At 40.2% G+C, this 15870-nt stretch overlaps 2 protein-coding genes across 2 annotated transcripts; one reads left to right on the top strand and one right to left on the bottom strand.

Moving 5' to 3' along the window:
* Positions 1–706: 706 nt before the first annotated feature.
* On the top strand, positions 707–2841 carry LOC139156194 (endoplasmic reticulum membrane sensor NFE2L1-like). The gene is given in 2 exon segments (XM_070731477.1): positions 707–1020; positions 1023–2841. Coding segments are annotated over 2 exon segments (1308 nt in total). The 5' UTR covers positions 707–731; the 3' UTR covers positions 2042–2841.
* Positions 2842–6279: 3438 nt separating this feature from the next.
* On the bottom strand, positions 6280–15383 carry LOC139156193 (chromobox protein homolog 1-like; the record flags this gene model as incomplete). Its single annotated transcript, XM_070731476.1, has 3 exons — positions 6280–8300; positions 14305–14399; positions 15174–15383. Coding segments are annotated over 3 exons (450 nt in total), but the record flags the coding sequence as incomplete, so codon positions are not given.
* Positions 15384–15870: the final 487 nt, after the last annotated feature.

Raw genomic sequence — 15870 nt, 5'->3', positions numbered from 1 at the left:
GAAAATCCCAAACTTTAGAAGGGAGGCGAACAGAGGGCAGGGAGGAGCAGTTAAAGGGGGCGGGGTGGAAGAAGCAAGGCTAGGCTAAAGGGTGAGTGGGAAGGAAGAAAGGCAAGGGGGGGTGTCCCTCCTTTTCTTTCTTCAAAAGACACCCTTTCAGTGCCTCTGCAAGCACGCTGTTCTCCTACTTTTTTAAATGCAAACTCTTTCCCCTCCAAGCCGCCCCTCCCTTTTCTTCCTTCAAAAAAGGGGGAAAAAAGAAACCCCTTCATCCCAGCAGCAGCGGCTTGGGTTCGTAAGGTGAAAATAGTTCGGAAGAAGAGGCAAAAAAATCTTAAACACCGGGTTCGTATCTCGAAAAGTTCGTTAGAAGAGGCATTCGTAAGATGAGGTACCACTATACTAGGTTTGGAATCTGAGTCCAAGGAGAGGGATGACATATAAGTCCAATTAATAAAATAAAAATAAATAAATAATTAATCGCAATATAGTGCCCCTACTGTTTTCTATGCCCCAAGCTCTAGGAGATAGGGTCCACTATCTATGTCTGTGTTACGTGTTGTAAGCAAGGGGGATAAATTTGATCAACCAATAATATCCATTCTGCTAATGGAAACATAACCCATTGTTACTTTTTTTTTTTTTGGACTCTTTATATTTTATGATATTGATTGAATTGGACAATATTGAGACCTGCAGAATCTAAACAGCCTCTTTTTCCTTTGCAGAGCATGGAGGTAAATAGCACCACAGCTGTAGAAACTCTGTACAACAACCCAAATGGAGATATTTTGACAACCAATTACAGCCTTGTTCCATCTACCCCTATTAACCAGAATGTCAGCCTGCATCAGGCATCCCTAGCTGGCTGCACACAAGATTTTCCTTCCCTGTTCAGCTCTGAAATTGAAAGTCCCTCAATGGCTGGAGGCTCAGCTTTGCTGCAGCTGGTTCCTGATAACTCCACTGGCTTCAACAGTACATTTGGCTGTACCAACCTAAGCGGAATTTTTTTCCCTCCCAGCTAAACTGCTCTTCGAATGAAACATCTGGGCCTGAACTCCCAGACCCTCTTGGAGGGCTTCTAGATGAAGCCATGTTGGATGAGATTAGTTTAATGGATTTGGCTATTGAAGAAGGCTTCAACTCAGTGCAGGCCTCCCGCTTGGAAGAGGAATTTGATTCAGACTCAGGGCTCTCTCTGGACTCAAGTCACAGCCCTGCTTCTCTCAGCAGCTCAGAAGCATCATCATCCTCTTCGGCCTCTTCCTCCTTTTCTGAGGAGGGAGCTGTGGGCTACAATTCTGATAGTGAAAATGTAGACTTTGAAGATGCAGAAGGAGCTGTTGGGTATCAGCCAGAATATAGCAAGTTTTGTCGGATGAGCTACCAGAATCCTCCCCAGTTGCAGTACCTGCCTTATCTTGAGCATGTGGGTCACAATCACACATATAACATGGCCCCCAGGACCTTAGACATCGATGAGTCCAAGCCAGTTAATGTGGGAAAAAAGAGCTCCAAAGAAAAGCAAGCAGATTTTCTAGATAAGCAGATGAGTAGAGATGAACATAGAGCCAGAGCCATGAAGATTCCTTTTCCCAATGAAAAGATCATCAATTTGCCAGTAGAAGAATTCAACGAACTCCTGTCCAAGTATCAGTTGAGTGAAGCACAGCTTAGTCTAATCCGTGACATTCGCAGAAGGGGTAAGAATAAGATGGCAGCCCAGAATTGTCGTAAAAGAAAACTGGACACTATCATCAATCTGGAGCGGGATGTAGATGATTTGCAGAGAGACAAATCAAAGCTCCTCAGGGAGAAGGTGGAATTCCTCAGGTCCATCCGTCAAATGAAGCAAAAGATGCAGACCCTCTACCAGGAGGTGTTTGGCCGTCTGCGTGATGAGAATGGCCAGCCCTATTCCCCAAATCAATATGCTCTACAGCATGCCAGTAATGGCAGTGTTATTCTAATACCACGTTCCTTGGCAGACCAGCAGGGACGGCGTCAAGAGAGGAAGCAGAAAGACAGGAGGAAGTGAAAAATGATGAATATCATTTGGAAAGCATAAAACTTGCTGAATCTGCAACTTAGAGAAGGGCTGAGCCCAGAAGAATTTGGAGGAACTTTCATGCCTTCTTATCCAATATATCTTCTCAAACCATGATAGCTGCCAGCCAGTGTATAGGAGCAGACTGCTGGGCAGGGGGCCTACAAGTCTTGTGAGGCAGAATGGCAAAGCATGTTGGGAAAGACCTGTGCTTCCAGAAGCCTCAAACCAATTGAACATTATGAGAGTGTGAATTAGCTGGCATAATGTGTGTTTGCAGGGGGGAGGGGGGAAATATCAGCAGAGGATTAAAAAAAATTTCAATTGTTAAGGCTGGCTTTTTGTAAAGGAAGAAATGTTAAATGGGTAGCTTAAAAAGACCTAAGATAATTTTTTTTCCTTTGAATTCCCAATTCTTGGATATTTCAGGTAGCTGGTTGGATTTTTTAAAACTAATTTGACATCAATTATATGCAGTTCAAAACCATGCCTAAATCTGAATACTTAGCCATGATTTCTTCGTAAATCTTTATCTACTTAACTATAGAGGGAGCACAGAAAATTGTACTAGATAAGAGAGACATTTCCTTCAAGCTGAAAGTAAGAATTTCCCATTCAGGGAGTTTATATGTACTACCATTTTGTACTTCAGCAATTACCACAATTATTTGGCAGGGTAGGAGTGGAAAGTGTTAATAAGATTACTATGGAAACGCATCTTTATCAACCCTCACCAATTGAATATTTTGTTAAAGATGTTAGTTGCCCCCAGTGAGAAGCCAGCATTAATTCTGGGGCCAATATCAAGATGCATTACAACATGATGGTGCATGGTAAAATTGCATGCTATAAAGCTGTCTTTTCCCATTGATTGGCTTAAGAGAGACTGCTTTGGGTAAAGGAAAGAGTAGGGCCAAAGTTATAGATCTTCATTTGACTAGAGTCTGCAAGGTGTGCGACCATCACCATTTGGTCTACACCACAGCGGGGTTTTGCTTCTATTAAGTGGGCATGCTGTGTTAAAAGCCATCTACAGCAAGCCTCTTTACAAATGGGCACTTTGATTTTAATTTATTATGGTTTTAGAACTCTAGGTTCCTATATTGTTTCCTCTCCCCTGTAGGGCTATAGAATGAACTTAATAGTATGCATGTAGGATAGAAGGGTGGTACTTCCCCTGAAGATCAAAGCTACTGAAAGTTTTTTCTGCCATAAAGACTCAAATGTGTTAACGGTGATTCCACAGCAGGCTTCCCTTCTGTCCTTGGATGTCATTCCAACTTCCCCCTTCCTCCATTGAAAAAAATAAAATAAAAGGCGAAGGGTGAGGGTAGTGCCTTGAACACAGCTAGCCTCAAACTCTGAGGCCATCCCCGAAGCTGTTAACTTGCAGTATAGCACAGCTGGAAGTATTACTGACTTGACCAGCAACTGTAGAGCTAAATGGCTTTGGTTTTTTTTCCAGCCACTCAGTCCTGTGTATGTGATGATATGTGAGGGCATAACACTGAAATGGGCATCCTGAGAATTGTAAAGATGGGAGTGCATTGGTTTAAATGGTATAAAGCAATGTTTGCAAACATATTAGGTTTTTTTTTGAAGGCCAAGTCTTTTCCAGAACAAACGTGAGAATGGATACGAAGTACATGTACGAAGCCTTCTCCACTTCTCATGCTTTTGGAAATAAGAGCATGAAATTTGAAGCACAAAATGTGTTAGAGTTGTGACTAGTTGGATGGCTAGGATGGAGCCCTGTTGCGTGCATGTGGTAATTTATTTCTGGAGGTTTTTTTCTGAATGGTTTCTACTATGAGCTATTGGGAAAGTGAAGAGAGGTGTGAGCACAGGACAAAAATAAAATGGCTTATTCACTATTTGAACATTGTTTTGTGTGTCTTCTTTACCTATGACTAAACCTAGTATATTTTTATAGCAATGCTCTTATTACTCTTCTGTAGGCTGATGAAAGTCTGCTGCTTTAAATTATATTGTCACAGTGAATGCACAGATAGCTATTAGCTGCGATAGTAGAAGTGCATCAGTTGTTATTAAAACTTTGCTTTTGTGAAACTAATCTTGTATACTTTCCAAGACCGTGAATGAAGAATCTGATGGTTACTTTCTTGTAAGTATATAGTCAGATCTCCTTACAGATAGATTTATTTTCCTTTAACAAATTCTGTAAAACAGCATATACCACTTTCTCACATTTGTAGAAAGGAGCAAATTTTTGCTGGAATAACTGATTGAAAACTTGCTAGGATTATACAAAGGAAATTCATCAGAGACTTCATATGCTTGAATTTAAACATTAAACAAACAACCTATGTCAAATGTTGTGATAGAATGATACTTTGCCATAAGGTAGAATTCGTTAAGGACTTTGTGTAGCAAGTAGTAATAGTGCTAAGTAATATTGTACTTAATTCCCTCCAAATAGCTGATAATCAGGATAATCTGGATAACCAGGTACTGATTAGGAATGGTAGTTTTGGTAACTAAAAGAATCCTATTAGAGTAATTAATACTTGCAAATAAAATTAGCAACTATCTTACACTTAATAAAACTGAAGTTCAGACTTTCAACCAGCTGATAAAGTACAATGTCCTGTCTTGGATTGTTTAAAAGAACTACCACAAAATGTTCATGATACAATTAGAACAAGCCATTTTCAGACTTTGTTCAAAGTAAAATTTATTGTAAAAGTAGGCCACATATGGTAGATTCCTGGCTCCCAGCTTTGTTTTGCACTAAAGATAGTGTTCCTGGAATAATAAATCCAAGGATATGCTAAATGTGCATTTACTTTCTTCGATGTTAACAGAGTACCCTGTTGACATCTAGATCACAACTTCCATTTTAATTCCCCTTAGCTGGGGTCATCCACATTTTCAATTTGGCTTATATTTATTTTTTATGCCGCTCTTCTCCTTAGACTCAGGGTAGCTTACAACTTATTAGCAATAGCACTTTTTAACAGAGGCAGCATATTGCCCCCACAAATCCAGGTCCTCATTTTACCCACCTCGGAAGGATGGAAGGCTGAGTCAACCTTAAGGCGGTGACGAGATTTGAACCACTGACCTGCAGATCTAGCAGTCAGGTTTAGTGGCCTGCAGTACCATACTCTACCCACTGTGCCACCTCGGCTCATATCTTCACCATGTGTTATCTGGCAACTTGTAGAAAACAATTTTTTAGCATAGATTTGCTGAATCGCAATGCAATTACCCATGGCTAGATCCTGGAGGAGTCTGATGTTCTTAATATATACTTTACAGGTGTAATAGTATCTCCATTTACTGTAATCCCTTTAATGTTCATGTCACTTATAGAATAAGTTCACTAGGCACAAAGAACTTTTCCAATATTAATATTCTGTTCTCTTCTTCAATTTGTTGCATGATAGCAAAATAGCATAGATGTGCTTTGGATACAAATTCACAATGTGCACATTTGCCCTTCCCCCAGAACTTGGACAGGCTGTGATTTATCCAATGCCATTTAAGAAAAAGATAGGGAAAAATCTTACTAATATTTTAAGATTATGACTTTTCCTTGCTTGCTTACTAGTTTTCTAGGTCATCGGGGGGTGGGGTGGTTATAACTAGCATATTAAGCTGTAATAGGTTCTTAGTTTTCTCCAGAAAAAATGCAGAAGCTAGTAATTAATAAAAGGTAAAATGAATTAGTAAATTAAAATTTAAAAAACCCAAGAGGGCATTACAACACTCACATATTACTTACACATGGCTAATATAGCTATCCATGTTTTCCCCAAAATAAGACCGGGTCTTATATTAATTTCTACTCCAAATGATTCATTAGGTCTTATTTTCCGGTTAGGTCTTATTTTGGGGAAAACAGTACTAAACCTGTCCATTTGGCTGACAATCTTGAGGTTTATTTTGGGGGTAGGGCTTATATTACAAGCATCCTGAAAAATGGTGGGTCTTATTTTCAGGGAAACAGGATACTACTTGACTAATTGGAAGCAAGAAGGTTGAGAAATGGCACGTCTTAACTTTAAGATGTTTTGGGCCTCTTGTACTAAACAGGATATTTTGTCACTCCAGATTTTACTATAGTAGCAGGACATAATTATCTACATAATGTATACTGTACAGTTATAAACAAATTTAAAGCCATGTATTTTCCCTAAATTCATGTCCCATTATGTAATATTTGCAAGGAAGACCTTGCCTAGAGGAAAAGAGAGAGGTCAGGGTTATAAATCTAAAATTTTATTAGAACAAAAAGACAGGTCATTATGAGGTTAAATCCAAACACTTAAGTTTTAGACTACATTTTCACAGAAGCCTACACATGCTTTATTTTAAAAAAGATTTGTACAATACAATTCTACGTACATACTGCTCTGTGAAGGAGCTGGTGGCTTATTAGGAGTTGACCAAATTCATTGGTAGAATTATGTCCTTTGTAAAAAAAGAAGTCTTATTAAATTGAAATTGGTGTCAGGCCAAGACAAAGTAATAATTAGTGTTGGGCGAACCGAACCCGCACAATTCGGGTCCGTACCGAATTTTGTGGGGTTCCGCATGCCAGACCCCAACCTGAATTTTTTTTGAAATTTGTGCTTTAGTTCGGCATTTGTGCCGAACACCACGAAAGCCACCGCCCGGCTGTCATCTGCTGAGGTGCCGGGCGCTGGTGGCGGCAGAGGAAGGCAAGCACCGGGGAGCTCTCAGCCGGTCAGAGGCTGGGAGGGAGGCACAAAAGGAGCTGGGGAATTCCACGAAGAGATTCCGGGGGCGGAGCTTTGATGTCACGTACACCGGCAGGTTGCTAAGGACACCAAAGTGATCACTTCCTGGATTCCTGCGAGAGCAATCATGGGCTTGCTCTCTTACTGCGAGAGCAATCATGGGCTTCTCTAAATATGTCCATGTTACTACAACACTCCGCAGTCTGCATTGGCTGCCGATCAGTTTCCGGTCACAATTCAAAGTGTTGGTTATGACCTATAAAGCCCTTCATGGCATCGGACCAGAATATCTGCGAGACCGCCTTCTGCCGCATAAATCCCAGCGACCGATTAGGTCCCACAGAGTTGGCCCTCTCTGGGTCCCGTCAACTAAATAATCTCGTCTGGCGGGACCCAGGGCAAGAGCCTTCTCTGTGGTGGCTCCGACCCTCTGGAACCAGCTCCCCCCAGAGATTAGGATTGCCCCCACCCTCCTTGCCTTTCATAAACTCCTTAAAACCCACCTCTGCCGTCAGGCATGGGGGAATTGAAACATCTCCCCCTTGCCCATGTAGTTTTTGTGTATGATTTGATTGTGTGTTGTTTTTTATATATTGGGGTTTCTTTTTTGGACTTTTTAATCTAAAACTAATTTAGATTTTTAAATATTAGATTTGTTACTATGTACTGTTTTTTACCATTGTGAGCTGCCCCGAGTCTGCGGAGAGGGGCGGCATATAAATCCAATAAATCTAATCTAATCTAATATTTACTTTTTCTCATTTTAGATGCAATGATAATTATTGTATTAAAAGTCTCAACTGTAAATTTTAACATTTGAGACACATTTCCTCCAGCATTTTAAAAAAAGAGTAACTTATTTTAATTGCAGTTAAAATGCAGGTTCTTTTAAAAAAATATGACTCTGGCTATAGAATACTGTGAACCACTCTTTATCTCAAGTCAGTTGGAATATACCTACACTTCCCACCCCAATAATACACAAATAATATCCAAAAAAGGAATGAAACCTAAACACACATGCTATAAACGCAGTTAACACTATTTGAGAAAAAGGCTGCAAATTACAGGTGATCTTTATTAGAGAACATGCCACCTCCACTTGCTGTTTCTGTTGGTGGCCTTCTTCCAATCAAAGTGATAGATTATGAATATATATGTTATATGAATATATATGTATTATACGCATACATAATACATACATATATATATATATATAAACATAAACACAGTGTCATAGGGAGAAATCTTGTCCTGTTTCTACAGAGGGCATCCTCAGCCAAGAGCTTCTTCACTTCTCCCTTATGTTCAAACCCAGAGTCTGGTATTTTAATACAAAAGTCAGCCAAAGGAGGGATGAGACAGAAGGACAAGCAAATTAATTCTTGTCATCCTTCTTATCATCGTCCTCTGAGGGGTAAGAGTGCCATGTGAGCCTTTCCTCATAAAATGAGATGACCACTTGTGGACACTTGATGTTAGCTTCTTTGGCAGGAACCAGATCAGCTTCATCTGAATTTTTCCTATATAATCAAAGAGAGAGAAAAAAGAACTTAATATTTATTGCACAGGGAATGATAAAAGATCTATTCATATTTTTTTTTTAAATCAGATGGTCATTATGCTGTGTCATCTAAAAAATAATTTGATGGATTGTATTGTTTAAAGTTGTTTTGTTACATATCAATGTCAATGTTTTCTTGGCAGCAACTACAAACATTTTATTTGCCTCCCTCTAAAAGAGAACTCACTAGATATTTTGTAATTATAGAGATCAATGAGCATCTCATTAAAGTTCAACAATATTATGACATCTTACTTCGACCTCATACGGGCAATATATTTGCAGCTGTAACTGTTCTTTTAGTAAATTGTGACTCTCAGATTACAAAAGTAAAGATTATTTGGACTTTTATTGATTTATTCAGCAAGGCTATCAATGAGGGATGCTAGAAACTTAACAAGTACCGTATATACTCGAGTATAAGTCGCTCCGACTATAAGTCGAGGCGCCTACTTTTGCCACAAAAACTGGGAAAATTTATAAACCCCTGTATAAGTCGAGGGTGGAAATTGCAGCGGCTACTGGTAACTTATAAAAATGGAAACCAATAAAACTACATCAATTGAGGCATCAGTAGATTAAATATTTTAGAATATTTATTTCAAAGAAAGCCAGTAAACTAGCTCTGTAAGTTTAAAAGAGGGTAAACAGGTATATATCCCCCAAGGCAGGTATAGGCAAAAAAAATGCAAGTACCTAGGTACTTACCTCAATCCCCTGCTCCTGCTGGTTTGGGTTAGGGTTAGGATACTTGACCTCTCCTTGCCTCAAAGAGATACAATTTCCCTCTATATTTACAATTACTGAACATCCAAAATATACTTAATTCTATGTATATATGCCATATGTGTAAATAAATATTACACACAGGCACACAAAAATATACTGTACATTATCTACTATATAAACTGTATGTGTATATACAGAGAGAGAAAGAGAGAGAGCTCTTGTAAAATTATATATGGTACATTCAACCTCACTTACTGTAATAGGAAAACAAACCCAGAGTCCACTTTCTGCCACACAGTTAACCATAACTAGAACATTACACATGTCTTCAGATGTACCGGTACTTCCCTAGCTTGCACATCACTGTTAGAGCTAGGAAATGTCATGGATTGAGTAAAATGTGATTTTCACTTAACAATGCTTTTGCTTAACAACAAATTTTGAGCTCAATTGTGGTCATAGGTCTCTGTCTGTCTGTCTGTCTTCCTTTCCTGTCTGTCTGCGCCCCCCTCCTGTCCCCTCCCCGGGTAAATTACAGAGTCAATACTGTATTGTTTTTTTATTTAAGGTTACAAAGCAAATGAAGAATCATTTTGAGTATTCTTTAAAATTTCTTCAGTGAGATCCATAGCTAATCTGGCAAAAAAAAATTCACCTGGCAAAATTTTTTATTGTTGACATTAGGCACAGCCAGAGAGATGTCTTAAAAGGCAAACAAACTGTCAAAAAAGTATGTTTTTTAAAAATATATTTTGGTTGTTGAATTTAATTCTGCCTTGGCGCGGGGCAGCCCCCGCAGATGGGTGGCTGGCGAGGACCACGCATTCCCATCTTTGTGTCCGCTGGGGTTAAAGGAAAGTTTAGGGACCCCCGCCCCTTGGAGAAATGCCTCGTTGGTGACATTCTGAGCGTTTTTGCCTCCCCACTCCGAAAACCCCACTTCTCGGCAGCTTGCCGAGGCTGAGAGGAGAGTGATTTTAAAAGGCACTCTCAGCTTGGGGTTTTCTCCCCGCTGAAATGTTGCTCGCCCGCCGCCCTCAACACCCGCTTTGTCCTCGACCCGGCAGAAGAAAACCGCGTCCTTTCCTGTTGCTCTCTTCCCGAGAGGTGGGGTGAGGGGGTGTTGAGAAGACAGAAGCAAGAATCCACACACCCCCCACACACACCTCATCGGCTTTTCCCCCCTCTAGCGCAGCATTGGAGTGTTTGGCTGGCTCCTTTTCTTGCGGGGAGAGGGGGAAAAAGCTGGGGGGGGTGGATTCTTGCTTCTATCTTCTCGCCACCCCCCCACCACACCTCACCGGCTTAGGAATGTCGTTGCCTCCCACAGCCACTTCCCCACGCGCTTCGGATGTGCCTGCCTTTCCTACAGCGAAGACAGGCGGCACCTTCCCGAAGGGCTCAGCTAAGCGGGTGGGGGAAGGGCTGGCCATTTGCCGCCTCTCTTCGCTGTAGGAGGGGCAGGCGCAAGCAAAGCAATGTTCCAAAGCGGTCTCCGGGAAGCGACCGAGGGAAAGGCAGTCGTCTGCCTTTCCTTCAGCTCAAAAGAGGAGGCAAATGCCCTGCCTTCCCCCAGCCGGTTAACCGAGCGCTTCAAGTTAACCGGCTGGAGGAAGGCGGGGCATTTGCCTCCTCTTTCGGGCTGAAGGAAAGGCAGACGATTGCCTTTCCCTCGGTCGCTTCCCGGAGACCGCTTTGGGACATCGCTTTGGGAGAGGGGGCAACTGCTCCCGGTTTAAGAAGCAAGAATTCCCCCCCCCCTAGCCAAATGGCTTTTTTCTTGTTTAGCGCGGCGTTCGAGTGGTTGGCAGGTTCCTTTGCTTGCACGCAAGAGCCAACCACTCGAACGCCGCGCTAAACAAGAAAAAAGCCGTTTGGCTGGGGGGGGGATTCTTGCTTCTTAACTGGGAGCAGTTGCCCCCTCTCCCAAAGCGATGTCCCAAAGCGGTCTCCGGGAAGCGACCGAGGAAAAGGCAATCGTCTGCCTTTGCTTCAGCTCCAAAGAAGCTCTGGGAGAGGGGGCAACTGCTCCCGGTTTAAGAAGCAAGAATCCCCCCCCCCCTAGCCAAATGGCTTTTTTCTTGTTTAGCGCGGCGTTCGAGTGGTTGGCAGGTTCCTTTGCTTGCACGCAAGAGCCAACCACTCGAACGCCGCGCTAAACAAGAAAAAAGCCGTTTGGCTGGGGGGGGGGGATTCTTGCTTCTTAACCGGGCAGTTGCCCCCTCTCCCAGAGCGATATCTTTAGCGGTCTCCAGGAAGCGGCTTAGGGAAAGACAGCCGTCTGCCTTTGCTTCAGCTCCAAAGAAGCTCTGGGAGAGGGGGCAACTGCCCGGTTAAGAAGCAAGAATCTACCCCCTAGCCAAACGGCTTTTTTCTTGTTTAGCGTGGCGTTCGAGTGGTTGGCTCTTGCGTGCAAGCAAAAGAACCTGCCAACCACTCGAACGCCGCGCTAAACAAGAAAAAAGACGTTTGGCTAGGGGGTCGATTCTTGCTTCTTGACCGGGCAGTTGCCGCTTCTTTCTAGCTGAAGCAAAGGCAGACGGCTGTCTTTCCCTCAGCCGCTTGCGCCCTCTTGTGGTGACATGTCAGTCACCCGAGTATAAGTCGAGGTCGGGGTTTTCAGCCCATTTTTGGGCTAAAAAACCTCGACTTATACTCGAGTATATACGGTAGTTCTTGATTGACGGCCACAATTGAATCTGGAATTAAAGTTGTTAAATTGTTGATGTCATAAGTTGAGATATCATGTAATCAGATTCAAACTTACGACCACTTTTTTAGTAGTGGTCATTAAGCAAACACAGTTATTAACCAAATCCACTTTTCCCAATGGACAATTTGTTTTGGAAACCAAAACTAAATGCTGGAAACTGGCAAAAAGCAAATTGCAGTCATGTAACCACAGGACGCTGCAAATGGTTGTAAAGGTGAGTTGCCAAGCACTCAAGATACAATCACATGATTGCACGCATGTTTCTATTTGTGGCCATTGTAACTCTGAAAACAGGTTTTAAGTAGCTATGGAAATCCACTTTAACTCCAGTCATTAAGTGACAGGTCATAAATAAAGGATTGTCTGTATAGATAATCCTCAATCTAGGACCACAATTGGGACTGAAATCTTGGTAGTTGAGTGGAACAGTTAAGTGAGACAGACATGAGCACTTTGTTCAATGACCACAATCCTAGCACTCCTAATTGTTACTATTAAGCAATCTCCTGGGTTGTTAAGCAGACCTCTTAGATAAGGATCATGCAAGGCCTCTGGGGAGAGGGTTTATCAGGGAGAAATTTTAACTGGGCTGCAGGGATGGAGCTATATTTTTCAGAAGCTAGACAAAGTTTCTTCCAAGTCCCGTGAGAGGAGGGGGCAGGGGAGATCCTGAGTGAATTCAACTGTTTCTCAGCCTAATGAAGGAATTCCTCCCAGTGAAGAGAGGGGAGGAGAAATATTTTGTTGTGCTGGAAATCTGAGCTCTGCACAGAGCTGAGATTTCTATTCCCCCAGTAGGCATCTCTTTCAGTCAGTCCTCAGAGACCAGAGGAGAAGGAGCTTGCAACCTTCCCGCCTGCTTCTATACTGACGTTTTGGGGAATACAACAACAAATGGCTATCACAAGATTGCAGGATCTGGTTGCAACCAATTTCAAGTGTGAGCAGGTTGCCAAGCATCTGGCTTGTGATCACATGAAGATGGACTATCACACGAGGGCACTATAATGCTTTACAATGGTCAGAAGTGTTTTACAGTACAATAAAGCAACCTTTCTGAGATCATTGTAGTTTTGAAAATTGTTAAATGATCAACTGTAAATCAAGGACTGCCTGTCATTCAGCAAAACCAGATTTTGAAGGTTTGTAGTTACGTGCAAAACATTTTATTCCAGAGACAGAGGCTGAAGTTTCTTATTCTTCACTATATCACATTTATCTGACCTGGGTTTCCCTAAATCTAAATCTTTTGCAACAAAAATATCTCATAATTCACTCATTAGATGTTCTACTGGTTTATACTTTACATTACTAATAAAACAATTGTAGTAAAAAATGGCTGGCCTCTAAATTAAGAAATCACTTTTCAAATCTTATATGAATAATTACGTATTTTTAATTACTGTATTTTAATTGTTCTTCTTTCTTAAATGGAAAATCTAAAGCCACATCAGATTATAGTATTGGTAGTCCTAAACATAAGTTATGAGCACAACATTTATGTTGATAAGCAAGACAGTTGTTATATTAGGCCTACCCTGCTTTTGCCATGGCTGTTAAGCTAATCATTGTAGTTATTAAGTGAATCATGTGGTCATTAAGTGAATCTGGCTTCTCCCATTGACTTTGCTTGTCAAAAGCCAACTAGAAAAATATTAAATGGTGATCACATCACTCCTGATCAGTGCAATTGTCATTAATACATGCTAGTTGCCAAGTCCCAAAATCTTATTTGCGTGATCATGGGAATGCTGCAACGTGAGAACAGATAAAAAAAATGGGAACTGATCATAAGTCACTTTTTTCAATCATTTTGAACGATCATTAAATGAATGACTGATAGTCAAGGACTACTTGTATAGATAAAGTACACAAAAAAATAGCACCATCCACAGACTATGCTACACTTACTTTAATTGTACACAAGCAAACTAATTCAGGACAGCATATGAAGGCAGGTAAGTTGTTTATTATTATTATTATTATTATTATTATTATTTTATTAGATTTGTGTGCCGCCCCATTCCAACTGTCAACCAACTCGAGAGTTTAGATTCTGCCAAGGGCAAACAAGATTGAAACAATAACAATCTCAGTAATGATGTGGCAAGTCAAATAGGAAGAGGAGCAAGGAAAAGACCTGCCTCTGAGAACATGTCACAGTAAATGACTTTTTTTTTAAAAAAAAGAGGAAATCCAGAAGGAAATCTATCTTCCTGATCTAACTGGGCAGGTGGAACCATTAGGAACAGATAGTCCCCAGTTTAAAACTCTGAAGTACAAAGTAACAATTTGCACCTTGAAACGAATTGGTAGCTAGTACAGATGGCAGTGATTACATGGGCATGTTAGAATACTAGAGCTACTTCTTTTTGGATCATATAAACTGCCTTCTCAAAGGCAGTCCAGATGGAAGTGCATGGCAATAATTCTTGATCTAGCAGTCTAGCATTACGTCACAGTATTTCCTCAACATTTATACGTCATATTTCTATTTAAAGATGTGCAATGAGAGCTTTACCATTTCATTAGAAACATGAGCTCCCCACTGGAATCTGTGGCACCAATAATCCTTTCGGGCTCAAATCCTCTTGCAAACCCTCGAGGCTTTTCAACCTAAAAAGCAAAATAGAAATGTTAATATTGCTGCTTTTAGAGTTTAGCACAAACAGAGCAAGCGCTAAATTTAATATGGACCCATCATATAACATTACTTCCATAAAATGGCTTTTGCTGTACTCTAGAAATAAGGGAATCCTGAATTATGAATTATATTATACATATATTATTAAATTATGGAATTTCTATTGCTCAAAACTTTGATTTCATTAACCCTAATTTCAATGTATTTTTAAGAACAGACTTTTAAGAAAATTAAATAAAGTTGCACTGTTATTTTTGTGAATTAATCTCTTCCTTAATGGCAGCTACCAGAGATCATGCATTCCTTAAAATTCTAGGCACTAATGAAACAATGGGATATAGATATAAATATTAATGGGATAAAAACTCTATATTATATTGCAATTAAAGTTTTACAGCTATAAATTCCAGTTCAGTCCAGTTCAGCTACACTTCCAAGGATGAATGGGGAAAAAATCTAATTATAAGAAGAAAAAAACACAAAAGGTTGTAAAGACTGAAATAAAAATGCTAAGGACCTAAAAGAATATTGAAACAAGATAAAGCAATAAATCTGGGGGAATGAATAAAGTTCTTCAAAATTATAGGCAGCAACATATTTTAAGATATTTATGAATCTCAAAGATGTACACTGTATACCTGTAAACTATAATTATGGCCCTGTTTAAAATATCTAACTCTTTTTTCTCTCTTCAACTATAAAGACATAATCATTAGTAGATCCCATGTTGAAGGAATCTCCCTTACCTCTTCTCTTTTTTTCTTTGGTCTGCTTTCTTCCCCCCTATCTTCAGAATCTGACTCAGTTTTGCGCTTGCTTCCCTCTGACTTGTCAGTTTCATGTGCTGTTTTCTGGGATTGCAGGAATTCTGCAATTAGGTCAGGGCAATCGAGATTCTCCTCTGGCTCCCATGTATTATCTTCACTACAATACAGCCAAAATACCAAAGTTTGTAACTATCATTTTTATATTTCTATCATATATAATCAGAAAAAGATACTTGACTGATTATGAGACCTACAAATCCTTGGCATAACTTAAGAGTAATTTTCTACGTATGGAAAATTATTAAAACTATAGAATTTGCACAAGCTTTTTATTTGAAACCTGTCATAATTGCTTACATTTTATGAGTACATAAAAAAACTTTTTCTATACATAAACTAATTAGATAACCTGGGAATATGACTTAATTTGACTAAAGCTGAAGGAATGTTGCATGACATACATAGGGTATCTAGTGACAAATAGAACCAAATGACCAGGATTTCAGTGGTTTTGTTATTCTGTATGAGTCTTGGCTTTATGAATTAAAATAAGGATTATTTGAGGGATGGGTGGAAGGAATAGCAAGCTAAAAAAATTTGTGCATTAATAACTAAGGCAGAACAGTTTTCCATTTTCCTCATTTCTAATAAATACACAGTTTAGGTAAGGCTCTTG

Source organism: Erythrolamprus reginae, unplaced genomic scaffold (genome assembly GCF_031021105.1).
Source record: "Erythrolamprus reginae isolate rEryReg1 unplaced genomic scaffold, rEryReg1.hap1 scaffold_405, whole genome shotgun sequence".
In the NCBI taxonomy this organism is placed as follows: Eukaryota; Metazoa; Chordata; class Lepidosauria; order Squamata; family Dipsadidae; genus Erythrolamprus; species Erythrolamprus reginae.
Note: the sequence above shows the minus strand (reverse complement) of the source record. Positions and strands in the feature narration are given on the sequence as shown.